The sequence below is a fragment of the Hemitrygon akajei genome, chromosome 13, assembly GCF_048418815.1.
Source record: "Hemitrygon akajei chromosome 13, sHemAka1.3, whole genome shotgun sequence".
Taxonomy (NCBI): Eukaryota; Metazoa; Chordata; class Chondrichthyes; order Myliobatiformes; family Dasyatidae; genus Hemitrygon; species Hemitrygon akajei.
This window is the reverse complement of record NC_133136.1, coordinates 63,422,940-63,450,137: the sequence shown is the minus strand read 5'-3', so window position 1 is coordinate 63,450,137 and position 27,198 is coordinate 63,422,940. Positions and strand designations below refer to the sequence as shown.

General features: G+C 37.6%; 1 protein-coding gene across 2 annotated transcripts in view; it reads left to right on the top strand.

The window, feature by feature from the left end:
• Window positions 1–26,979, top strand: part of LOC140737938 (putative methyltransferase NSUN7) — a 94,654-nt gene extending 67,675 nt beyond the window's left edge. For both annotated transcript variants that reach the window (XM_073064783.1, XM_073064784.1), the window contains 8 exons: window positions 3,988–4,140; window positions 4,625–4,808; window positions 4,958–5,168; window positions 8,213–8,356; window positions 11,925–12,026; window positions 16,136–16,253; window positions 19,860–19,983; window positions 22,621–26,979. In XM_073064783.1, the coding sequence (XP_072920884.1) occupies window positions 3,988–4,140; window positions 4,625–4,808; window positions 4,958–5,168; window positions 8,213–8,356; window positions 11,925–12,026; window positions 16,136–16,253; window positions 19,860–19,983; window positions 22,621–23,280 (1,696 nt within the window). In that variant the 3' untranslated portion in view covers window positions 23,281–26,979. The remainder of the gene's footprint in view (window positions 1–3,987; window positions 4,141–4,624; window positions 4,809–4,957; window positions 5,169–8,212; window positions 8,357–11,924; window positions 12,027–16,135; window positions 16,254–19,859; window positions 19,984–22,620) is intronic.
• Window positions 26,980–27,198: the final 219 nt, after the last annotated feature.

Below are 27,198 nucleotides of genomic sequence, written 5' to 3'. Positions count from 1 at the left end.
AGAATTAAGAGAGTAGAGTTGATCTTTTTTTCAAAGAGTTAAGTGGCAAAATAAATCTATGGAGATAATTCCAAAGTAGAAGAAATAGGTGGGGGAGACAGGTTATAAGATTAATGATGTGTGAACATTGGAAGACCATAAGATATAGGAACAGAAGTAGGCTGTTTGGCCCATCGAGACTGCTCCACCATTCAGTCCTGGACTGATCCAATTCTTCCAGTCATCCCCACTCCCCTGCCTTCTCCCCATACTCTTTGATGCCCTGGCTAATCAAGAACCTATCAATTGCTGCCTTAAATGCACCCAGTGACTTGGCCTTCACAGCCGCTTGTGGCAACAAATTCCACAGATTTGCCACCCTCTGACTAAAGTAATTTTCCCGCATCTCTGTTCTAAATGGTTGTCCTTCAATACTGAAGTGATGCCCTCTTGTCCTTGGATCCCCTACCATGGGAAATAACTTCGCCATATCTAATCTGTTCAGGCCTTTTAACATTTGAAATGTTTCAATGAGATCCCCCCTCATTCTCCTGAACTCCAGTGAATACAGCCCAAGAGCTGCCAGACATTTCTCATATGGTAACCCTTTCATTCCTGTGAATCTTCTCTGAACCCTCTCCAGTGTCAGTATATCCTTTCTAAAATAAGGAGTCCAAAACTGCACACGATACTCCAATTGTGGTCTCACGAGTGCCTCATCACATCTCTGTTCTTATATTCTATATCTCTAGAAATGAATGCCAACATTGCATTCACATTCTTCACTGCCGACTCAGCCTGGAGGTTAACCTTTAGGGTATCCTGCACAAGGACTCACAAGCATTTTGAATCCTCTCCCCATCTAAACGATAGTCTGCCCATTTATCTCTTCCACAAAATGCATGACCATACACTTCCCAACATTGTATTTCATTTGCCACTTCTTTGCCCATTCCCCTAAACTATCTTAGTCTCTCTGCAGGCTCTCTGTTCCCTCAACACTACCCGCCTATCTTTGTATCATCAGCAAATTCAGTCATAAATCCATTAGTCCCATAATCCAAATTATTGACATACATTGTAAAAAGCAGCGGTTCCAACACAGACCCCTGTGGAACTCCACTGGTAACCGGCAGCCAGCCAGAATAGGATCCCTTTATTCCCACTCTCTGTTTTCTGCCAGTCAGCCAATGCTCCACTCATGCTAGTAACTTCCCTGTAATTCCATGGGCTCTTATCTTGCTAAGCAGCCTCATGTGCGGGACCTTGTCAAAGGCCTTCTGAAAACCCAAGTACACCATATTTACTGCATCTCCTTTGTCTACCCTGCTTGTCATTTCTTCAAAAAATTGCAGTAGGTTTGTCAGGCAGGATTTTCCTTTCAGGAAACCATGCTGGCTTTGGCCTATCTTGTCATGTGCCTCCGGGTATTCCTTAATCTCATTCTTAACAATCGATTCCAACAACTTTCCAACCACTGATGTCACTGACATCTGCTGCCTCCCACCCTTCTTAAATAGTGGAGTAACATTTGCAATTTTCCAGTCATTCAGTACAATGCCAGAATCTATCCATTCTTGAATGATCATTGTTAATGCCTTCGCAATCTCCCCAGCTACTTCCTTCAGAACCTGAGAGTGCATTCCATCAGGTCCAGGAGATTTATCTGCCCTCAGACCATTAAGCTTCCTGAGCACCTTCTCAGTCGTAATTTTCACTGCACCTATTTCACTTCCCTGACACTCTTGAATGTCTGGTGTACTGCAGATGTCTTCCATTGTGAAGACTGATGCAGAATATGCATTCAGTTCCTCTGTCATCTCTGCATCTCTCATTACAGTATCTCCAGTGTCGTTTTCTATTGGTCCTATATCTACCCTCAACTCTCTTTTACTCTTTATATACTTAAAAAAGCTTTTAGTATCTTTTTGATATTAGTCACCAGCTTCCTTTCATAATTCATCTTTTCCTTCCTAATGACCTTCTTAGTTTCCTTCTGAAAGTTTTTAAAATCTTCCCAATCCTCTATCTTTCCACTAGCTTAGGCTTCCTTGTATGCCCTCTCTTTTGCTTTTACTTTGGCTCTGACTTCACTTGTCAGCCATGGTTGTGTCCTTCTTCCCTTTGTAAATTTCTTCTTATTTGGAATATATCTGTCTTGCACTTCCCTCATTGTTTGTGGAAACTCCAGTCACTGCTGCACTGCTGTCCTTCCTGTTAGTGTCCCTTTCCAGTCATCTTCGGCCAGTTCCCCTCTCATGCCATTGTAATTTCCTTTATACCACTGAAATACTGACACATTGGAATTTAGTTTCTCCTTCTCAAATTTCAAAGTGAACTCGATCATAGTGTGATCACTGTTCCCTAAGAGCTCCTTAACCTTAAGCTCTCTTATCACCTCTGGATCATTGCACAACACCCAATCCAGCACAGCCGATCCCCTGGTGGGCTCAACAACAAGCTGTTCTAAAAAACCATCCCTTAGACATTCTATAAATTCTCTCTCTTGAGGCCCAGTACTGACCTGGCTTTCCCAATCCATTTTCATGTTAAAATCTCCAACGATTATCATGACATTGCCCTTCTGCCACACCTTTTCTGTCTCCTGCTGTAATTTGTAATCCACATCCTGGCTGCTGTTTGGAGGCCTGTTTACAACTGCCATTAGGGTCATTTTACCTTTGCTATTTCTTAACTCAACCCATAGAGACTCTACACCTTCCGATCCTATGTCATCCATTTCTAATGATTTAATATTATTTCTTATACACAGGGCCACACCACCCCCTCTGCCTACTAACCTATCTTTCTGATACACTGTATATCCTTGGATGTTCAGTTCCCAATGGCAGCCATCCTTTAGCCAAGTTTCAGAGATGTCCACAAATTCATACTTGCCAATCTGTAGCTGAATTTTAAGATCGTCCATTTTATTTCTTACGACAGTACAGGTCACATTAGTGAGAATGTGAAAGAACTTGAGACAAAACAAAAGCAAAATACTGAATGTCTTGAAATCCTAAAATATAATCAGAATGCATTGAAAGTATTTAAAAACAATGAATTGGAAAGTTAAGAGATGTGTGGAATTTTGCAATTCAAGAATCAAGTGGGTGAGAAAAAAGAGAAATAAGTATGGACGTGAAGCAGAATGAAGTATGGACAGAGCAGAAGAAAAATGACAGTGAAATGTAAAAGTAAATGGTATTGAGAGAAATAATGAAACAAAAGACTGGGGAATTTGATGAGAGTAATTTGGAATGGCAAATGCATCCAAGCTTGACCCCTTGCTTAAGCATACCTATTTGAATGTTGAGCACTACCTTCCACTTGTATTGGATGTTATTGGAGAGTGCAGAAGAAAAAACCTTTATTCTGGTAAAGGGAGAGAATTATTTTTACATTTGGGCAACTGGGAACTTGAATACAGTACTGGACTAGACTGATATGCTTTGGATATATGCCACCAATTTGCTCTTAGTCTCCACACTTGAGAGCAGCAAATGCAGAATGCTAACTTGTAGTTTCATTTGGAAACTATTTGGAGCTCTTATTATTAAAGACAAGAAAAGCCAAAGGGGGAGATAATGCAATTCCATATTCCAAAGCCAAGGGACAGAGAGATGATGTGCATTAGAGATGATCTACAAGTGGACCAGAATGTTAGGGAAGACATCGTTCCCTTCATTATACCATAAAGGAAGGGAGGGGTGAATGTATTTTCAGAGAGAATCACACTGGATTTGCTAAAAATATATGGAGTTTGAAGAGGAGGAGAGTTATAAGAGATGCTCTCAAGGTGAAATAGAAACAAAAGGATGAGGGACCTGCCAGCCACACAAAGGTTTGTCTTCTTTTGTTGAGGAGAAGGCATTTAAATTTAAGAAGGAGGAAGGTGAATGACAATTTACAGTATATGTACCTGAAATAAGTGCACATGTTTGTAAATTAATGCACTGTAACTAGTATGGGAAATTAAAAACAACTTGATGTTTTTCTTTTCTATAGTTGTAAAACAAAGCTTGCTGCTGCACTTGCTCGGTGTCGGATTAAAAATAACGCCATCTCCATAGACTTAATTCTTCCTGAATCTGTGAGAAATCAAGAAAAACGTGCTTCTTCTTTGCCACTGTATGCTTGGGTGAACTTATTAAAGACCAGGTAATGTTTTATAATTCTGTGCTACTTACATTCTATATTAGTGAAGATATACCCATACTTTGTTTTACTGTTGGTAAATTAATATAAGACATTATACCCAACCTGCCTGCAATTCCTGATGAAGGGTCTCAGCCCGAAACATTGACTGTTTATTCTTTCCCGTTGATGCTGCCGGGTCTGCTGAGTTCCTCCAGCATTTTGTGTGTATTACTTTGATTTGTACTATGCATCCAAAAGTGTTGGTGGTGGCAATAAGTTCTGCTAGTTGATGGTCATTAGCTAACTACTGAATGGAAATAACTGGTAATTTTTCAGTGGTACCCTGAGCACCAAGATTGTCTGGCAGACAATAACGTCGTAGTTATTATATGTCAAATAGTAAGATTTCTGTGGGTATATGAAAATGTAGTTTGCATGATAGAACTTTATTTTACTTTACAAGCTTTTGATGCTGCCCTAACCGTGCCCCATTGTGATTTGACAGTGTTGAAGATGTTACTGCTTTATTGGAGAGTAAAGGCTTTACCAAGGTGAAATGCGCTAGTGATCTTGAGGGACTGTCCTTTTGTGAGGATCGACATTGCCAAGATGTGCTACTTTTTCCAACTCAGCTAACATCAAAGCTTTATAACATGGAACTTGTTACCAGTTACAAGATGATCATCCAAGTAAGAGGAGGAATTGAGGACAGTTATGAAGAATTTAATATTAGTTTTAAAAATTCCTACTTATGACTAAATTGCAGAAATAATAATTTTTGTCTTGGGTTCTTCCATATAAATGATAGTAATGATCCATTTCCATTTTTATTCTCTAGGATAAAAGTCGAAGCCTCGCACCGCATTCTGTAAAGCCCTTAATGAACATGGATGATGATATTGTTGTTACGAATTCAGGCTCGCGGATGACTATTGCCCATATGTCTGCTCTGATTAATCAGAGCTCTTCAAAAGTCTATGTTTGTGGGGTGAAGTCAGAATTGGAACAAAGTGAACTGAGGAACCTGTTTGAAAAAATGGGTTGTAAAAGTGTGTGTTTAATTGGTTAACTATTCATTATTTGCATTCTCTTTAATTCACAGATGAGTTGTCATTAGATGCAACACAAAAATATTAATTGCAGATCATCAAAGTAGGATGTGTAAACTTTGCATTGAGGATCACGTTCAGGTCCGAGCAGCAGACTGAGGCAAAATTGTAGATGGCACATCCACAAGAATGAGGTGCTAGCCTGTGAATGCTGTTGGAAGTGCACAAGGATGTCAAGCAGTGTAGAGTGCTCGTCTGTTGCTCTTTTCGCAGACTTCACTACGTTTTAAGAGCCGGGAAGGTAACAAATAGACCCTGATGTGAGAGCTCAGGCCTGCTTCAGTGTTGACTAAAGCACTTCATGTTACCTGGACTGCTGTCCTCCGGTTAAACTTCTTCTTCAGGTTTCTATTGGCATTGATCATCATCTTCCTTTGCTACTGATGTTTGCAGTTCCCAGATCTCCTTCAAAATCATCCTTCCAACCCCACGGCATCCCTTACCCCCACCCCTAACCACATGATCTTTTCTCTGATTCGATCATCTCCTTCCCAATTTATTTTCTCCACTATGGAAGGAATTATAAAAGAGGACCTTTTCTAACATAAATGAAGCCTTTGGGCTATAGGTCTTGTTGAAAATCATAACCTTCACTTTACAGGCCAAGGCAAAGACCAAAATTTGTAATTGCTTGCATCAAACTATAGATTTTAGCAGTAATCACATTTCAAACGTTGAATTCAAATGTCTGCATGATGATTGATAAAGGAGGATGTTCAATTCAGGTATAGTTTTCCAGCTTTATGAATTTATAGCTTCCTAAGTGCCATTTTAATGCATCCAGTTTAATTATGCAAGATAATTTAAACCAATTAATTTTCTTCTGAAGGTTTGAAAGAGGTGGCTTTTTTTTTGACTATCTATGCCTACCCAATAATGGGGAGGAAGTTAAACAGCAAATATTTGAAAATTGAGTGATTGCCCAGACCTGTGCCCTGGAGAGGATACTCCAGCGGACTTTCCAGGTGCAGATCCATGGTCTCGCCAGACTAACAGATGCCACTACACTACACAGTGGGTTGAAAAGCACTAAGTACAGGCAAGCTAAAGACAAAGAATGAAATCCAGAATAGATCATCCATTCCCTCACAACTGTCCTGAATTTATGAAAATATTTACCTCACTATGAAAGGGGAAAGGAGTGAAGGAAGGAATGTCGAGTTGAGGCCAGTTTTTTATTGAGTGGTGGAGCAGGTTCAAGGAACCATGTTCCAACTCTTGCTTTTGTATCTTTACATGGCCACTTAATTTATGTTCATGTCACCTGGTTTCATGTTCTCCAAACAAAAGGAAATGACTTTTAGCAGCTGTCCCACTAAATCAGATCAGATTTATTATCACTGACTTATTATCACATGATGTTATTTTGTTTTGTGGCAGTGTAAAGACATAAAATTACTATAAATGACAAAATAAATATTATGCATAAAAAGAATATTTGGTATATTTTAGTGAAATCTTAGGATTTAAAGTTTTTTTTTTCATTCTCATCCCTGAGGACAACCCCTTCTTCTCAGGAATCAAATGTATTGTACCTATTTTACACTCTCCAAGACAAGAATATCTTTTTGATTCAAAGACTAAAAATGCTCACTGTAGTCTGTTTCACCTAAACTCTGAACAATTGTAGCAAGACTTAAGCTTGTATTGCATTTTGTAACAGCAGTCGTACAATTTGCCTTCCTAATTGCCTGCTGTACCTGAATGTTAATATTTTTCATTTTATGAATTTGCCCACTCAAGTCCTTTTGTACATCAGCATGATTTTTGAAACTAGAACATTTCCAGTCATCTAACTAGATTGTCATTTAACCTTGCATTTCCCATATTATACTCCATCTGTTCCCTTTCTGCCCACTCACTCAACCTATTTAAAATCCTCTATCCTTTGTGTCATTTACACAACTCACTCTTCCAACTGGCTTTATGTAGTCAGCAAATCTGGATGGGTCACACTCTGTCCTTTCATCTCATTAGGTTATTATTATGTTGCATATTATGCCTGTTACTGATTCTTGTCTCATCCTAGGAGTAACAGCCAAGTAATCTTTAAAAAATTCCATTTTAAATCCGACTCTTCATTTACTGTTTTTTATTTAGCTTCCTACCCATGTTAATGTACAGTACTTCATAAATCTCATACAATGTAACAATTTTTAGGCAATAATTTGTTTTAGTTTTATATTTTCTAATATGGAAGAAATACACCAAATATACTTGCAAATTTGCAATCAAAATGAGGTGTTTAAACATAAAATTAGCCAGATGGATACAGGCTTTTATTTTTATTTTACTTTAGGGATGGAATAGGCCCTTCGAGACATACAGCTCAGCAGCCCCCAACAGCCCCCATTTAACCCTAATCTAATAGTGGGACAATTTACAATGACCAGTTAAACTACCTGATACATCTTTGGACTGTGGGAGGAAACTGGAGCATTTGGAGTGAACCCAGTCATTCCACGGGGAAGACGTACAGTGACTCCATACAGAGGATGCTGGGGTTGAACTCCAAACACTGACACTCTGAACTATAATAGTGTTGCGCCAACTTCTACACTACCATGGCGTGGCTTTGATCTCTTCAGTCTAGCTTCAAAATTTGTAAGCAGGAAATACTCCTGCTTTAAAAACTGTACTTGGAATAATTGGTCTATGGTAGTGAATTTATATTTAAAATGAGTACATTTTGAAACTTGATATCATTGCAAAGTTACTTGGAAGTGGTAAAAGAAAACTTCATTGCTGCAATTGGGTGTAGAAAGAGCATAGTGGTTGTAGCTTATTTGTTCAGGGAGAGATTGATGCTGTCACTGTGAATATAAAAGTAAGTGTCCTAGTTCTCAGCTTTAGTACTCTCTTGAAAATGTAAAAACTGGAAAATTTCAAGAATAATTAGCAGAATATTGCATGAAAGAAAGAAAAATGTAATTTCTTTGGTCAAATGTAAGTGGCCTGAACTGTCTTGTCTGATTTCTTTACAGACATAAAGCTGATACCCCAGAGATTCACTGACATCGAACCTATAGATCCACGTTTACAAAAGGCTAAGGTTATTCTAATTGTGCCTCAGTGTTCGGCATCCGGCATCAGCAATCCAGTGGAATTTATCTTAAATGAACGTGGAGGTAAAGTTAACCTATATATTGTATATGGCTGTAATAAAATTGTTATCATGCACTGGAGCACAAGCAATCAGTTGAAAAGATTGCAGGGAAGAAAAGAAGGAGTACTCATTTAACTGAATTCCCAATTCCAATCTTGCTGAAAAGGTAGGCAGATAGAAGCTGGATAAAATATCCCCCTGAGGTCCTTCTTGAATACAAGCATACTGCAAGCTGAGCAACAGCAATATTAACAGAGTGCAAATCTGGGCAGAAAAGTTAATATAATGGAGGACAGAAATGGCTGCATGGCAGCAATTTATGGTTTTATAATGGCCAAAAAATCTCTAAGGCTCTATAACTTAACCAGATGGGTAACAGCTTTCCTTTTTAAATTATAGGTTGCTTTCCAATGAAGTTATTGAAGCAGATTGATTGCAGCTTTGCAGAAATCTCCAGACAATATATTTTATCAGGAAAACACTCAATTTATACTATAAACAGATCTGAATTATTTTGGTTGTCCCAAGGCAGAATTTTGGTTCAGTATTTTACTATGAATCTGGGATGCATAATGGTTACCTACCCAGGATACATCCTGGACAACTCCTCAGAGGTCACCTCCTGGAAGGGCAAATCTATCAACCATTCAAAATGTCAAACATGCACAGCATTTCTACCCAAAAGATTTGCAGTGAGGATTTTTAGTAAGTGCTCTTATCATAATGGACACTATCAGTTCTTTCAATTTACCTTGAAGGATGATTACAGATTACAGCTAATATCTTGATAGTATTACCTTCGTGATATAATATAAAGATAAGCACAGGAGCTAATGATTCCTAAACAAGAGAAAATGTGCAGAAGCTGGAATTCAAAGTAATACACACAAAATGCTGGAGGAACTCAGCAGGTCAGGCAGCATCTATGGAAGAGAATAAACAGTTGACGTTTCGGGCTAAAATCCTTCGTCTGACACCAACAACCATTCCAGAGAAAAACTGAACCTCCTGACTGTGTCTGCATGCTTTTATACATTGATCAGCTGGTTAGATATTTGCATTAACGAGCATGTGTAAAGTTGTATCTAATAAAGTGGCCACCGAGTTTATTCTTGTATATCTGTGGAATAAAAAGTCCTCTCTACAGATGTAACAACTTGAAGGAAATAAACTTGGTAGATTAAGGAGCGGTCTGGAAACATCACACCTGACTGTGAGAAGAATTACAAAACTCTGAGAACTGTAAAGAAAACTGCCTGACTTTCCAAGCCCAGGGGACTGTTATACATGACTCAGTTAACAACTGTACATTTACAGTAAATGGGAAAGGAGTACCAACTTGACTATTACACTGAGAGAAACCCCAGAGAATCAAAAGAAGATGCAACTGCTCGGAAATAGATAACTGAGAACGCTGTCTTGATATAAAAATGGCTGGGTGACCGTTGTCACATCAAATGTAACTGCTAATCAAATTCACAATAACTACTCAGCAGCTCACATAGAACAACCTGATTGCTAACATAAAGTGCACTGCAGATGCTGGGGTCAAAGCAACACGTACAACAAGCTAGAGGAATTCAGCAGGTCAGGCAGCATCCGTGGAAACGAGCAGTCAACGTTTCGGGCCGAGACCCTTCGTCAGGACTGAAGAGGGAGGGGCAGGGGCCCTATAAAGAAGGTGGAGGGGGGGAGGTGGGAAGGAGAAGACTGGTAGGTGCCAGGTGAAAAACCAGCAAGGGGAAAGATCAAGGGGTGGGGGAGGGGAAACAGGGAGGGGATAGGCAGGAAAGTTGAAGAAGGAATGTAGGGGGAAAGCACTATGTGTAGTAGAAGAAGGCAGAATCATGAGAGAGGTGATAGGCAGCTGGAGGAGGAGCTGGAGTGAAAATGGGATGGGGGAAGGAAGAGGGAGGGAATTACTGCAAGTTGGAGAATTCAATGTTCATGCTAGTGTTCAGCCTGATTGCTGTATTGTACTGTCGGACTTGTATTCACCCTGAATTGGCCATTCCTTGGCCACTCAGCATAAGTCCATGAAAGGAGAGTTTCACTGTTTGGTTTCTAAGGGACCAGAGCTCGCAGTCTCAAAAATAAGGAGTTGGCTGCATAGGACTGCGATTATAAAGGAATTTTATTATTGAGAAGGAAGTGAATCTTTGGAATTCTCTGTCTGGGAGAATTGTGGAGGTTCAGCCATTGAAGTTATTCAAGATACATTGCTAGATTTGTTGAAATTAAGGAATTAGGGACATGGGGATTAATGCAGCAATGTGTGCTCAAATAGCTCTGCTCAAAGTTAAGAGAAAATGTTTTTTAAACCACACCACTGTTCTCTGTAGGATCACAATTTCTAAGCAGGAAGCACATCCACCCACCTTGCAAACTACTGCATTACCACTTTGTAGTTGAGTATGCCCACACAGCTGGGGATGTCTAGGTAACAGAGAGCAAATTGGAGTCATCCTAATGGTGCTTGCAAAATCAGCACAGCTTGTCTTAAAGCCATCCTTTTTCCTCGCCTATCTGCACACTTTGATATGAAGTTCCTTGATATAAGAAAGTGGCCAGTAACAATGACCAGTTGGCAAAAGAATCTGATGACTGATACCTTTTTTATAGTTAGCAGCTAATATACTATTATAAAAGAGCATTTTCTCTTTTATTATTACACCTACAGAATCAATAAGAACTACAGTTCTGCAAAAAAGATTTGGAAAGATTAGGTGACAAGCTATTAAGTGGACTTGGTGAAGAATTGCCCACAGTTCTTCAGTGATGAGTTAGCATCTGTCTCCAATTACAAATTCTATATACGGAAGTGCCTGACAAGAGCGAAGCAAGGCTAGAAAAATGCAATTAATGGGTCTGTAAGCAATTGACCATTGTGCACGTTAAGAGAACAAGCCATAGAATATCTCCTGTGATGCTCTGTATCACTGCATCAGAGGTAGAAGTAATGGTTTGTTTGGTATGTCAGGAGAAGAGCTTAAAAAATGTACCAAAGAGTTTATGATTCATGGTGTGATTTTCTTGATGAAGAAAAGACATTCTCACTAATTTTTCTCATAGATCTTCCTCATTGTAAATTAGTTAAGAAATTGAACTATTAATGTTAAGATATCCTGAGATAACTTCTGTTAGCAGTTATCAAAAGCAGACTTTCCTCAATTTTATTGATGGCCCAGGTGTTTTAGTTCTGTTAAAATTCCAGAATGAATACTTGAAAGCGATGAATAGTAACCCTTGACAGCTGGCAAAATCCAGGACCGAGGCGTTTCTTGCTGTCAAAGGTTTTTTGGCCATTCTACGGATAGGTTTCTGGTCATACTATCAAATGAAGTTCTGCAGCCATACAGATTTCACCGTTTAAGGATCTGGATTTGCTTAGCAGCAAAACAACTTCAGAGGGATTAGGTGTTTAAGTGTTGTGAATGGGTTTATGTGAGATGCAGGTGCAGTGACAACCTTCTAGATTTGTTTCAGGATGTTATAAGACAGAGACAACATCATTTACCCCTTTCATGCTTTTTCACTATGTTGTTTATTTTTTTTGTTAATTTATCTTCCATCTGCTTTTACCTCTCTAGATACAACTCTACTGCAGGAGCTTTCTCAGGAAAAAGTATCAGAAGAGAAACTCAGATCACTGGCTGAAAAACAAGCAGAGGACTTGATGCATGCTATTAGATGTAAGCTGAAGAATGATATAGAAAGTAAAATGAGAATTAATCCATCTGGGAATAATATTTGTTTAGAATGGTCAGAATTCACTCATGGTCTGTGCTTATAACATGCTTCAGGGTGATAATGCTGAATTTGAAGATTATATATTTCAGTTTCTCATTCAGGACAAGCAGAAATTAGATTAAAGAATAGAAATTAAAATATATACTTTAAACCAATTAAATCATTTAAAACAATGTAATTAAATTAAAACCCACTTTACTTGTGCCAGGTTACTTTCCACTATTTAGCTAGATCATTGCTAATATTTTACTTAAGTGCCATTTTCCTACATCAATTCCATCTTATCATCTTAATGTCTGCTTGTCCTTACCCTGACAAAACCTGGCAACTGAGCTTCTATGAGACATGTAAAAGACTGGATGCGGGAAGTTTGGAGCAAAACACAAAATGCTGAAATTACTACCTTCTACCCCTTCTCCCTCCTCCCCCACTCACCTTTTTACACTGGCTATCTCGCTTCTTTCTTTCCAGTTCTGATGAAGAGTCTTCACCCAAACGTCCATTTCCTTTCTTAAGTGCTGTCTGATCCACTAAGTTCCTACAGCATTTTGTATGTTGCAATTGTGTTTTTATAGCCCCATTGGTCAAAGATTTACTACTCTCCGTGCGAAGAAATTTAATCTCATCTGTCATTAATAGCCAACCCCTGTGAGACTGTGACCCTTAGTTCTATATGCCTGTCAGTGAAAGCATCATTCCTGGACCTGATCTGTCAAGCCCTGTAAGAATTTTACATGGTTCAGTGAAACTACCTCTCATTTTCATGAACATAAATATTGGCCCAATTTGCTTAATCCCCTTTTATGGCACAATTCCACACTCTATTCCATGAATGAATCTGATAAACCTTTAAACACAAGAGATTTGCAGATGCTGTAAATTCAGAGTAACACATACAATATGTTGGTGGAGCCATTACCATTTAACAGGTCAGGCAGCATCTATAGAAAGGAATAAACAATTGATGTTGCAGGGCGAGACTCTTCATTACGAGTGGAAAGGAAGAAGCCAGATTAAGAAGGTGACCTGAAACATAGACTGTTTATTTCTTTTCATAGATGCTGCTGGATGTGCTGAGTTCCTCCAGCATTTTGTATGTGTTACTCCAGTAAACCATTGCTGCATCATTCTACTGCAAGTAAATTGTTGCTTGGTTTGGGAGATTTGATGTGCACATGATATTTCACCCATGATTTCACTAGGGCCAGGTTTAAAAAGCAAGCAGGACCTATAAAAGTAAGTTTTAAGTGGAGCAGTCATTGCATGAGTGGGGCAGGATTAGAGTGAGGAACTGAGACTTTGGTTCAAGAGGCAGAAATCTGTCAAGTTTCTGTTTCTAGCTGAAGTAGTGAAAATGAATCCCAGGATAGTGGTGTGCTCTTCTTGTGTGATGCGGCAAATCTGGGAAACCTCCAGTGTACCTGATAGCTACATCTGTGAGCGGTGCATCTGGGAGCAGCTCCTTTTAGAGTCTGTTGGGGAACTGGAACTGGATTAACAACCGATCATTCAAAAGAGTGAAGAGTTCATAGATAGGTTCTACAGTGAGGCAGCCACACCTAAATTGCAGGTAGTGAATAGGCAGATAGTGCAGGATACTCCTGTGGCCATTCCTCTCAATAACAAGTATACTGCTTTGGATACTGTTGGGAGGGAACAAGTTGGTACTGAGTCTGGCTCTCTGGCTCAGAGGAGAATGGTGGTGATAGAGGATTTAATAGTTAGGGAAACATTCAGAAGACTCTGTGGACATTTAAAAGACTCCAAAATGGGGTGTGCCAGATTCATATAGGTACCAATGACATGAATAGGAAAAGGAGTGAGGTTCTAAATAGTGAATATAAGGATCTAGGGAGGAAGCTGAAAGGCAGGATCATTGGAATTCTTCTGGAGAAGGTATGTCATGCACAAGAGGATCAATTACACCTCAGCTCAGTAGGGATCAATATCACTGTGGGCAGGTTTACCAGAACTGTTGGCAAGTGTTAAACTATTGGGGAGAGGATGGGTGGACACAGAAAGGGGAAATTGAGGTAGAAAACAGCTATAATCGATGAATTATAGAGCACACTCAAAGGGCTAAATGGCGTACTCCTGCCCCTATACCTTGTATTCTTTCCTTCTCATGTTTTTAACTAACTGTATTTGAACAATAATGCATATTTGTCTGAAGGACATTTGTGAACCAATTGTGTGTTTTTTTTACATTCTAACATAGAACTAGGCCTTATATTACTAAATTGATTGGATTTAATTTGAAGGTAAACTGACAATCTTTAGGTTGCTGATCCTTTGTAGTGATCAATATAATACCATTCTTTAACAAGTAACTCAGGAGCAAACAAGAGGAAATCTGCAGATGCTGGAAATTCAAACAACAACACACACAAAATGCTGGTGGAACACAGCAGGCCAGGCAGCATCTATAGGGAGAAGCACTGTCGACGAAGTGCCTGACGAAGGGTCTCAGCCCGAAACGTCGACAGTGCTTCTCCCTATGGATGCTGCCTGGCCTGCTGTGTTCCACCAGCATTTTGTGTGTGTTGTTAAGTAAATCAGGATACTGTTTACTTGTATAGCAACATTTCAAAAACAAAGCTGCCTTTTAAATGGTAATTGAAACATTAGCAATTAAAAATTACTTTCTTGCGTCTTCATTTTTGAAAGCAAGTTTTCTGTACTTGTTTGATATTGTAAATAGAAAACACCAGGTTTCTGTGCATTGTTTTCTTTCCTTTGAACAAGATTTGAAATGTTTTCCTCTACACCCATTTGGAAAAATGGTTTTTCTGCACTAATATTCAAGACTTAATTTGCCCAAATATCTAAGGTAGTTATTTAGTAAAATTAATTTCTTATGGCTGTTATATTTAATGCCTTTTAAGGCATTGTGACATTTTTATTGTACACCATTTTGAATGTGTCCATGTCTTGTGGCTGGAATTTCTGATAAGGCACACAGAGGTAATATAAGTGTCAAACAGCAGACTTTGGGTCGTTAATCAGGGTGCTTGGAATCAGATTCCATGTTTGTTTTATTGTCTGTATAAGCTGTTCCATTTTATCATATGTCAGCTCTTGATTGATGACAGTTATTGCAGTTTGTGTAGTCTGCAGGAAAAAAACAGAAATTAGTTTTCTGTTTTGAGAGGAAAAATTGATGTCATGCATTCACCATCCTTGTTATAAGCATAACTAAAGGACCCAAGAAAAAAGAAAGCATTTTGTTTTGTTTATGTATTCACAGTACTGGGCTTTGTTGTTGGTTGTTCGTTGACAACATCAATTTTGACTTTTAGGCAATTGGTATACTTCACATTTGTACCCATGACTCTGAATTCTGGGATTTTCATGGGTAAAATTAATATTTACTAGCCTCTGTCCTTTATGTGACTTTAGAAAAGATGCTCTCTGTAAACTTAATAAAGTGAAAAATCCTAGCAATTATGCTTTTTACAGAGATGCTAGTGCCCGGATATAATAGACAAGTATAAGAATGGTTCTTGCATTCAAGAAACAAATTGACAATGGTTACAAAATTGCAGCAAGTGATTCATTAAATAATTTTGTAGATATACAAATTAAATTAACATATCCATAATCATTATCCTTGAGGAAACATCTCCCTAGAGTTGGGAGCAGTTAAGAAAATCAAAGTGTATGTACAGGCAAAGTAAGATTTTAGAATTTTTTTTTAAAGCTGCCATTCAAATGACGATGTTGTGTTAAGTACAGCCTCATAGATGTTGTTTCTTTTAGAATGTCTTTACCTTTTGAATGAGACTAATTGTAATACAGAAAGAAAAAAAACATTGATTTATTTACTCCTGAGTACTGTATTTTCATTACGTGTCGCCTGTCTCCTTTATTAACATGAAATCTGGATGGTACATGCCATGATCTTGGTGTAAATGACAAAATACAAAAATGCAGCAATGACTTGAGAGTGGATGTGGAGTATCATCAAGATACTAGTTAAGATGGGTAATTATTTTAGCAAATCAATGTGTTATGTTTTTATGTGAATTTAAACATGTGCATCTTTCAATAGTTCCTAAAGTCCAGGCCATTATCTATTCTACATGCTCAATTTACCCTGAGGAGAATGAAGAAGTAGTGAAGCCAGTATTGGGAAAGAAACTAGAAGGAAGCAAAGTCCAATCTTACAGGTACATTAAACATGAACTATCTCTTGCACACGTACAAATAGAATCACAACTTTAAATATTATGCTATTACAATAATAATCTACATCTGTTTTTCACTGTTTATTTCTACATGGCATTTTTAAGTTCTCAGTAATTTATTTAATCATTACTGAAGGCCCATGGAAGATACTGAGTTTATGTAGTTTTCATTACAAATCATTGGTAATTATTCAGTTTCTGAAGAGACATTCTTGGCATTGTTCCATATGATAATTAGCAAATCTCCAAGCAGTTCTGAGAAATATTTTAAGAGTCTCATTTCAATTCTTGTGCTTTCAGGTAAGACTAGCAGTGTGTATCTTACATGGCCTATAGACAGTGTTGAATATTGCCCAGAATCTCCTAACAAGGACAAATTTAATTTGACCATATGCCTCTTTTTCAGTCTACTTCCAAATGACTAGCAAATTGATTGCCTTTAAGTAGCACTTGATCTGTTAATTTTGGGTTCTGCCCGAACTGTTACATCAGGTCCAGGCCTTTCACAGCCTTGTTCAGAAATTGACATTATGAATGTGAGATAAGTAACCAACCACATGTGACGAGTCCGTATTTCCCTGAGTATGGTTTCAAAGAGATTGAGGAGAATTAAAATTATTGGCATCAAAAAGAAAATTCTCCCTAGTTTCCTGTCATTTTTGACATTAAGCAAGATGTGTGGCTGCTGAAGGTGAGGTTATATATACCCAGGACCTAATAACAGCTGGAAAGGACAGGTAATAAAGCTATACTTCCTCCAAGTTTGATACTTCTAATTGTGGGCAAAGGACGGTAGACTAGATCCTTCACCAAACTTTTGTTTGGTCATTGTAGTAATGAGCAATCCTTTTTGCTTCAATTGCAACACACTAGAAAATAGTTAAGATTGAGTCTTTGTTAAACGTGTATATTTTTAAGCTTTTCCCCTTAAAAGTATACATTTTGTTGTACCATGGTAAAGGTTTAGAACTAGTTGTTCCTTTGAGCAGCATAATTTGAGTCAAAGAAGTTAACCAGAATTGTCAAGAGTACCAGTGAGATTTTGTCATGTTTGGTTACTGTTCAGAGAGGTTCTGAAAAGGCATTATGTGTAGAAACATATCTTTGTAACATCTGCTTCACAAGATTGCCCTATTGATAACAGATACTATTCTTCATCTAGAACTATACCTCTTAACAAAATGAAATTTTGAATTGATTGGCTCTTACAAGGCATCCAATGTAAATATGAGATCAACAAATAAAAATACTTAAGATTACAAAGGGAAATATCTTAATTGCTTTCCTTCAGGAAGATTGACACAGCTACAGAGCTTTAACAGTTTGGCAGATTCATCAAGACTAAATCATTACTTAAGAGAATATTCACCTGATCTACACCCCTCATAATTTTGATACCTGTAAGATAATCCCTCATTCTCCTACACTCCACGAAAAATAGTCCTAACCTATTCAACCTTTCCCTAACACTCAGGTCCTTAATTCTTGGCAACATCCTTAGAAATTTTCTTTGCACTTTTTCAAGCTTATTGGTAACTTAGGTGACCAGAACTGCACAGTCAAATTTGACTTCTTCACTGTTTTATAACTTCAACATAACATTCCAAATCCTGTACTCAGTGCTCTATTTTATGAAGGCCAATTTGCCAAAAGTTCTCTTTATGACACTATCTACAGGAAAGATTCTAGCATGGATAAAGCATGATTGGCAGGAGGCAAAGAGTGGGAATAAAGGGGGCCTTTTCTGGTTGGCTACCAGTGACTAGTGATGTTCCACAGAGGTCTGTGTTGGGACCAATTCTTTTTATGTTATATGTCAATGATTGGATGATGGAATTGATGGCTTTGTGGCCAAGTTTGCAGACACTATGAAGACAGGTGGAGTGGCAGGTAGTTTTGAGGAAGTAGAGAGGCTACAGAAGGACTTAGGAGAATGGGCAAAGAAATGGCAGAAGGATTAGTGTCGGGAAGTGTAAGGTCATGCACTTTGGCAGAAGAAATGAAAAGGTTGACTATTTTCTAAATGGAAAGAAAATACAAAAAAAACTGAGATGTAAAGGGGACTTGGGAGTCCTTGTGCAAGATCCCCTGAAGGTTAATTTGCAGGTTAAGTCTGTGGTGAGGAGGACAAGTGAGATGTTAGCATTCATTTTAAGAAGACTAGAATATAAAAGCAAGGAAATAATGCTGAGACTTTATAAAGCACTGGTGAGGCCTCACTTTAGTATTGTGTGCAGGTTTGGGCCCCTTGGAAAGGATGTACTGATACTGGAGAAGGTTCAAAGGAGGTTCACAAAAATGATTCCCGGATTGATTGTCTTGTCATATGAAGAGTATTTGATGGCTCTAGGCCTGTATTGACTAGAATTCAGAAAAATAAGAGGTGGCCTCATTGAAACATATTGCATGGTAAAAGGTCTTGATCGAGTGGATGTTTCCTGTGATGGGGGGGTGGTGGTGTCTAGGACCAGAGGACACCGCTTCAGAATAGAGGGGCACCCTTTTAGAATGGAGATGAACAGTAATTTCTTTAAACAGAGTGATGAATCTATGGAATTCTTTGCCACAGGCAGCTGTGGAGCCAAGTTTTTATGTATATTTAAGGCAGAGATTGATAGAATCTTGAATGGTCAGGGCATGAAGGGATTCGGGGAGAAGGCGGGAGATAGGGGCTGAGAGGAAAATTGGATCAACCACGACGAAATGGTGGAGCCGATGCAAATAGCCTAATTCTGCTCCTATATCTAATGATCTTATGGTCCAGTTCCATAAGCCAAACTGTAAAGATTCTAATCCAAATATTAGTCCATTTAAATTGTGTGCAGGAAAGTAAGGTATCTCCAGAACTTGTTTTGGAAAATATAGTCTTGCAACACTTTGTTATATTCCTTTTAACACGTTAATTAATTGCTAACTATTGAGAAACCAGATCTGAGAAGAAGCCAGATCTGATAGGATGTGGCCCTCTGCCACACCCTCCAAAATTGTCCAAACCAATATTCTGTCAACCAAGAATATTTCAACGGTTACTTAAAAACTACTAAAACCATTACAAATATCAAGTATTTTATATAAAAATATTATTTGCTTGGATCCCAAGATCAGTTCTCCTTTGAAATTCCTTTGAGAAGCAAAATGCTTGAGTGGTTGGAATTACTATAACTTTGTTCCCTTGCTAGATGTGGGTTCTAATGTTGGAACACTTCTGTAAAACAACAAACACAAGTTCTTAACACATTGTTTCATATTTGCATGAAAATCCCAACCAAAATTGTCATTAACTGCTTGGGGAAGTGCTGACAATTGAGTGGGTTAAGACCAACTTTTTCCCCGTAATCAAGGTTATTAAATCGGTGCATATCTCTAGACTTTTTCTTGAAATCTACAGTGTTTCCAATAATCATTTGTACTCTGTGAAAGCTGAAACATTTTCCTGTGGACTGACATGGTGAAATAGTATTACTTCACAGGAGTTAGAACCAATACTTACTAATTTCATTCCAGGTCAATCTGCTTGATCAATAAGATTCACTATGGATGTACTGTCTTAACACAAGCTTTGACTTCACTTATTTCTATTTCTTGCAGGCTAAGTGCTCCTGTTATTCCTTTGTGTTGTCCAGCAGAAATAACTTGTGCTTCAGATAAATTCTTAAAGATTCAACCATCGGAACAAGTTAATGGCTGTTTTATTGCTGTATTAACTCGAGAGGTAGGTTACATAGTTAGGTGTAAGTAAATTACTGTTTTTATCTTTGTCTCAGCTGCAATTCATATTCTAATATGGTAAGCAGGTACTGTTGAATTAAGGAATTAAATGGCTTTGTAAATGCAACAAGAGGAATGTCATAGTGATCCTTTGGAAATCACTGGTTACATTACAGAATGTTAGGGGTAGCTTGGATAATAGATGAGGTAAAAGTGGATATAGGAGCATTGCAAAGGCTGAGTCTGCTTTTAGTAAATATGGCACCTGACCTAAATGGGAGGCATCATAGCTTTGAGTAAAGTGAGGATAGGAACTAGAAGCATTAGCCATAAATTTTTCAGTCCCCTTCAGACACTAGAGGTGAAAAATTTAGAAACAGTCTCAAAATAACAGGACAGACATTTAGAGGAAATTTCTTCATCTGACAATTTATTATCTGAAGACTCACTTGCTATTTATCGGAGACAGAGACTAATTAATTTTTGGATAGCAAACCAATTAAAGGATATTGATTTGGTGCAGGAGGTAGTACTAAAGTCAATTGCCATCTTTTTGAATGGTGGAGCAAATTTGAGCTTTTACTGCTTCTATTTATTATATTGTGATGGAAAAATTCATTGTGTATTCAAATTATTGTTACAGCAATGATTTTTGAGTGCCTTTTATGATGTGAACAGTATACTGGCACAGAATTAATTTAATTAGCCTGAAGCATCTCACTATGACAGCAGTAGTTTTTATTCTGCAGATACAACCAATACTTGATGCTGCATAGTCAGACTGACATTCTGATCCTCATTGCATTGGCAGTACATTATCTTGCCACAGCACACATAACACAGTCAGTACAATTTTCAGCAAATGAACTGCAGCCGTGTGGAAATATTTTTCACAGTGACTTACAGAATATTCAGGAATCAGCAATCAGAGCTAGATAGTTGTTAATCCTTTGCTGTTGTGATTTTCTGTAGGACTTGAGGTAAAGGATGATTAATTAATGAATAGCTTTCAACCGGACAAGTTGTAGCCTAAATCAACTCATCGCAATATAATTAGTACAGGCCAGAATTTCATAACTGCCTACATTCTGTAGATGGTGACAACAAATAATGGAAATACTCCGCAGACTAGTCAGCAACTACAAAGAAAATATTTTCTGATGAAGGTCATCAATCTGAAATGCAAAATAAGTTTCTTTTTACAGATGCTGTTGACTGAGAATTTCCAGAATTTTGTGTTTTTGTTGCAGATTTTATTTCAGATTTCTATATGTTTTTGCATTACAATTACAGTATGACTCAGAGATCTGAGCACAGAACACAAAGGTGGGAATCAAATGTCAACATTGTCTCTCTCTCCTCCTTGCTACCTGACCCACTGATTATCCTCAACATTTTCTCTTTTTTATTTCAGGTTTGCAGCAGCTGCAGTTTTTATATCATTTACAGAGCTAGCTAGTAACTAACTCAGTAGGTAGATAGGCAACAAGGGGCTTTATCTGGTAACTACCTAACTTACTAGGTATCCAGGTAACAAGGGGTTTCAGTAACATAAATATCATCTGCACTGATTTGATCATATCAATATTTAAAAGATAATTTGGAACGTCTAGTGCATTGAAAAAGTCTACTTGCTCATTGGTAAATATTTTTATTATTTGTTCTTAGCATATCACTGAATGTTTTTGTTTGTTTTAAGTCACTGTGATAGAGGCATGGTAGATCTTCTGTTTTTATCTATTGCAATGCTCATGTCCCTGAAGTGCTTCTACAAAGATGTTTGATAGGAAAAAGAAACTTTTGACCAAGTGATAATGAATGAATAATACAAGAAAGTCTGGAGGTGCTGGAAGTTCAAAGCAATACAGCAGGCCGGCAGCATCTAGGGAAAAGGGTAAACAGTAAGCATAAGGGTGAACGTTTCAGGCCGAGTCTCCTCAGTGGGACTGAAGAGGAAGGGGAGAAGTCAGAGTAAGGTGGAGGGGAGAGGGGAGGAAGAAATACAAGATGGCAGGTGATAGGTGAAAATGGGAGAGGAGAAAGGGCTCCTAGGGTAAAGAGCTGGGAAGCTGATAGGAGAAAGAGATACAGTTCTGGAGGAGGGGGAGTCTGATGGGAGAGGACAAGACCATGGATGAAAAGGAAGGGGGAACAGCACCTGAGGGAGGTGATGGGCAAGTAAGGTGATAAGGTGAGTGAGAGAAATAGGAACAGGGAATTACCAGAATTTAGAGAAATTGATGTTCATGCCATCAGATTAGAAGCTACTCAGACGGAATATAAGGTGTTGCTCCTCCAACCTGAGCGTGGCCTCACCGTCGCAGTAGAGGAGGTCATGGACTGACGTGTTGGAATGGGAATGGGAAGTAGAATTGGAATGGGTGGCCACCGGGAGATCTCGCGTTTTGTGGCAGACAGAGTGAAGTTGCTCAATGAAGTGATCTCCCAATCTACATCAGGTCTCATTGGTATAAAGGCCTGAACAATATGAAAGTGGATTTGTATTTTAAAAGGTAACTTGGAGGTAATGGTGTTTCTTGAAACCTTTGTTTCCAGGGGTATTGTGTTTGTGAAAGAAAATTTGCCAGAAACTAACTTGACCAATGAAGGATCTAATAATTGTAATTTTGTTAATTTAAAGCGAGACCCTTCAGCTGCAGTATCTGTAAAGGATGTTTTGGCTCGAGCAGCAGCAAAGGGGTTACTGGAAGGCGTTGAGGTGGCCAAAACTCGTAAAAAGGAAGAAAAGAGAAAGAAAAACAAAGTATTTACACCAAAAACCGGATCTTTTGGTGGAACTCAGTCAAAGATCACTGAATTCTTAAATGAACAGAAATCAGTTTCAGATAGTGCAAATTCTCCAGCAAGCCGAGCATTAAACTCCACAGTGAGCCAGTCATTATCCAGAACCATGAACAGTGGAACTGGGTCAAATATCAAGTTACCCCAAAAAATATCCATTCCTGCATTACCTGATAAAGTGAAAAGGAATATTAGTAATGTATCTTCAATAGGAAGGTTGTCAAGTAGAAAATCAAGCTCATCTGCATCAAAACAAGAGTTGAAGTTGGTGTTAAAGCCATTTGAGATGATGCTTCCTCCAGTCACAGTACGATATCTCAATTCACCTAAGGTTCCAAACCATGGTTACAATCAGCCTTACTTCTTCCAGTACCAAGGACTAGCTAGTCAGCCACCATTCCCATATTCACACAACTCATTTGTGACTTCGCTTGGTATGAAAAAGCAACGTGATCAAGGTATGTCCTTCTCCCCTAGACAACCACGCCCTTGGCTCTAAGGTAAATCATGAACTGTAGCAAAGATGCTTTAAAATTTGAATTGCACACTGCCTTGGCTAAGTAAGATAAATGATTTTAAAATGACATGTTGCTTAAACATTGGAACGTTTCAACACCACACAAATAGCAATCTGGAGACTCACTGTTTTTAAAAAAAAGTTCAGAACAAGTGAATAGTCATACAAAATTTATGAATGCAGCATTGCTACAATGCAACTGTTGAAATGTCCCAAGATAAAGTACCGCAGAACAGTTACCTCAGTTAAAGCAAAACCCAGAACGAACCCTTTGAAAAGGTTCTTAAATAAGCATGCTTTCTCATTGTAATTATTTACATTCTTAAAATTAAATTATATACTGTGATTGGATGTCCAAACCAGTTACTAAGAATCATAATAACTTGATTCAAGTCAAATCCACTTGATCTTTCTTTCCTACATTGTTTGATGATGTGTATTAATAACTGAACAATTAAAATGGGACTGTATGCAGCTCCCATAGAGACAGCAAGGGAAAATGTATCTGCTACAAAAAATATTTATAAAGGCAAAGATTTCTCTGGAAGAGGTTGTCCCTAACCCTCTCCCTCAAATAATCATCTTAGACTGTCAGTCTTAAATGGATGACCAAATGATCTTGATTTATGTATAGCACATGCTACAGAGATCTATCTAAAGAGCCTCCTGGGAATTAAAAAGAAACACCACATTAACATGTTTTAGTTCAGTTCCCCAGACATATTTTGAATAATAATATATTGTTGACTCTATAAGAGTTGTGTTATTCTTGTATGTCAACAATAACTGAGTGCTTTTTTTCTTTTGTAAGATTACTTTCCAATTTAGTCTTTGACAAGGTTAGGCACAATGTATTTCGAGGTACACAGCAACAGTATAGGTATTATTAGATCAGTTTTACTCTTTGTGTTTCTCTTATCCTGGTCTATTTTTCAGATTGAAAGTCTTAGAAGGGTTGGTAGGGAAAAATAAAGTAATTGCTGCAAAATCTGCTGTCCAAATAGGAAATTGTCTTAATCCGGGTTATTTTAATGACTGGAGATTCCTCCTATTTTGCTTGAAAGTTGTATGTTCGCTTAATATATTAGACAATCATCTGGATTGTGCAGAATCTAGCCATCTGCTTGCATTTGCTTCCATGTGCTTTCCCTACAGCAACATTTTTGTACCCTATAGGACTGAATGAGCTGGAGATCAGCTTACTGTGACCATACCTTGAGGCAGGGACTTCATGAGCTCTCCCCAATGGAATTCCAAGGAAAAGCTTCATACTAGTTAGGCCAACTTGAATATTTTAAATTGTCTTGAATGCTGTAGAATTATATTGCAATAATTTACAGTTATATCAAACATACATTTTCAAAACTAATGTTACAACATTAATTCAGATGATTTGCTATTGCTTTCATGAAATGAAACAAGAAAGTGCTGGAAATATTCAGCAGACCAGGTATAATGAGCTAGATAACCTTCAGAATTTTATTTTTGTAATACAGATGCTAGCTGGTCTGTCATCATTTCCAGCATTTTCTGGTTTTACTCTCATCCCAACATGTAGTTAATATCTAAACCCCATCTTGGCACCTTTGCTGAATAATATCCTATCCTGTGTAAACCCTTCTTGTGAGTGAGCTAACTTGTATAATGATCTTTCAGATGGGTTACTTAAAGCTTGTAAAGCAGCTGAAGAGATTCTTTCATCAAATTAAGTAGCATCAAGGACTTTCCCTTATTACAATAATAGCTTTATAAAATCACTTATCTGGGGTAAATGTTAGTCACTGCCATAATGATAAAGAACAAAGGCAGTTATTTGCCTGATACGTTTGTTTCATTTCCATCACTGCATCTCTGCTCCACTTGCAGTATCACTGCTGAGACTTTGTGTTGGGTTGATTGTCATTTTTGTAATGGTTGACAAAAAAAATCCCGAGGTTTGAGGTATGTGAGGCCTGTAGGAATTTCTTACCAATGAAATGTTTTGTTCTATATCCTAGGAATATTCAATTTTTAAGCCTATTTTGCATTTGAATTTAGATGTAATATCTTTAATTTCACTTGGGACTGACATTTTAACCTACAAGAACTCATACTCTTTTAGTGCCTCACTAATCTTTTAATGGAAATTCATTTATATCTCCTATCATTATTACCCCATTTGTTTTATATGTTCTTAAGTTTTCTTGCAAGAAATTAAACCGTTAAAGTATTTAATCTTTGTAACAAACTTTAAAAAACTAATATTTTTGAAAGAAATTAAAGTTTATGAAATGTTTAGTTAATCAAACATAATGTTAGGTAAAAATAGGTTTCCTGGGTGACAGTGCCTTGTCTGATTCAGGGCAGAATATGATCAGCACATCACATTTTATTGGCTACAGTTTAGATCTGCCATGATTTGTGGAATGAACCAAATCAAGAATACTATAATGGTTATTAAATGCTCATAATTATTTGCAAGTACCTTCAAATTACTGCAGCTCAACATACAAACATATAGGAACATATTTATTTTAAAAGCTTTGATGTTAAGTATTTAACTTGAAAAGAATCCAATTAAATTACCATAAAGATAATGAGGTGTGAATAAAATTAGTTTAATCCTGAACAACTGAGATCGATGGCAGCTTGAAGAGTGTAAAGAAAACGGATCTAGGCAGGTGACATTGCCATCACAATCCCTTCAAGACAAAAATATTCAAAAATTGCAGATGAAATGCCACTTCATCTTTCTTGTATACAAGTTTCTTATCTAAATGTCTGTGAAACGTAATTACATTCAAACATTATCACAAATCTCCATCTTTAAATAACATTCGGTAGTGTTAACAAAGATTGATGGAAAAATCAACATAACTAACCGCAATGAAAAATATTCATTTATAAAACTGTCGCGACTAATGAAAAGCAATTCGTAGTGAACTCCTGAAATAGTTTTAAGTGGCCGACTATTTATTACTATTCACACATTCTGATTCATTAAGTCTTGTAAAGATCTCTGTAGACCCTAAATGGTACGCACTGTAGCTCAGCAATTATACCAGATATGTAAAGCAGAATTTATTTTAAATAAATAAAATCAGAATTTTAGTTTTGTTTGTATATCATAGTGCAGTTATTCCAGTGTGGAAGAACCAAATACTAGCATTGGCATTCTCTTGTGGATCTGCAGTACCCTGTTTTTACTGTGTAAATTAGCTCTCCCTCCCCCCCACGCCCATCACTTACGCGCACAATCTGCCAAGCATTTTAACCCCAGACATTGAAGACATGCATTTGATTACTCTTCAAATATGTTCTATTGCAGTAAACATTCTTTCAGTTACTTCTTTAAAATAACATTACTAGAAGCTTGGTTATTTTCTAATGCTGTTGTTTCTAAGAAAGGCCCTAACCAATCTTGACTGTTTATTTTAACGTTACTTTAATGCTGTATAAATGAAGTGTTATGACGATTCCAAGTTTTTGCCAATGATATAAGGAATAAAATTTATTCTTTTCACTAAGAAAACAAGTCACATGTGCTACATTGTGCACAAAATTCTGCCTATATTCTCTTCAATACATTATGATTGCGAAATATTTTATTGTATTGTGGTTTGAATAGGTTTGCACTTGTTTTCTTTGTATGCAGTATTACATTTGCGATTAAAATTGTAACAAATGCACACTTCCTTTGGATTATTTCTTTCTATACAAGTTTTATCAAACTATTTTACTGCCACAGATAAATTATTTCTCACAACATACATTTATTCAGTATCTAATGGTGTATTTCAACTTCTAATTGAAAGTGAAATTTATAACTTTTAGGCATCAGAACTGCTCCCGGAAGCATGAAGCTACATGGCAGAATGTGCTCTGTGTTTACAGAGAAAGAATTGAAGGCTGTATGTTCTA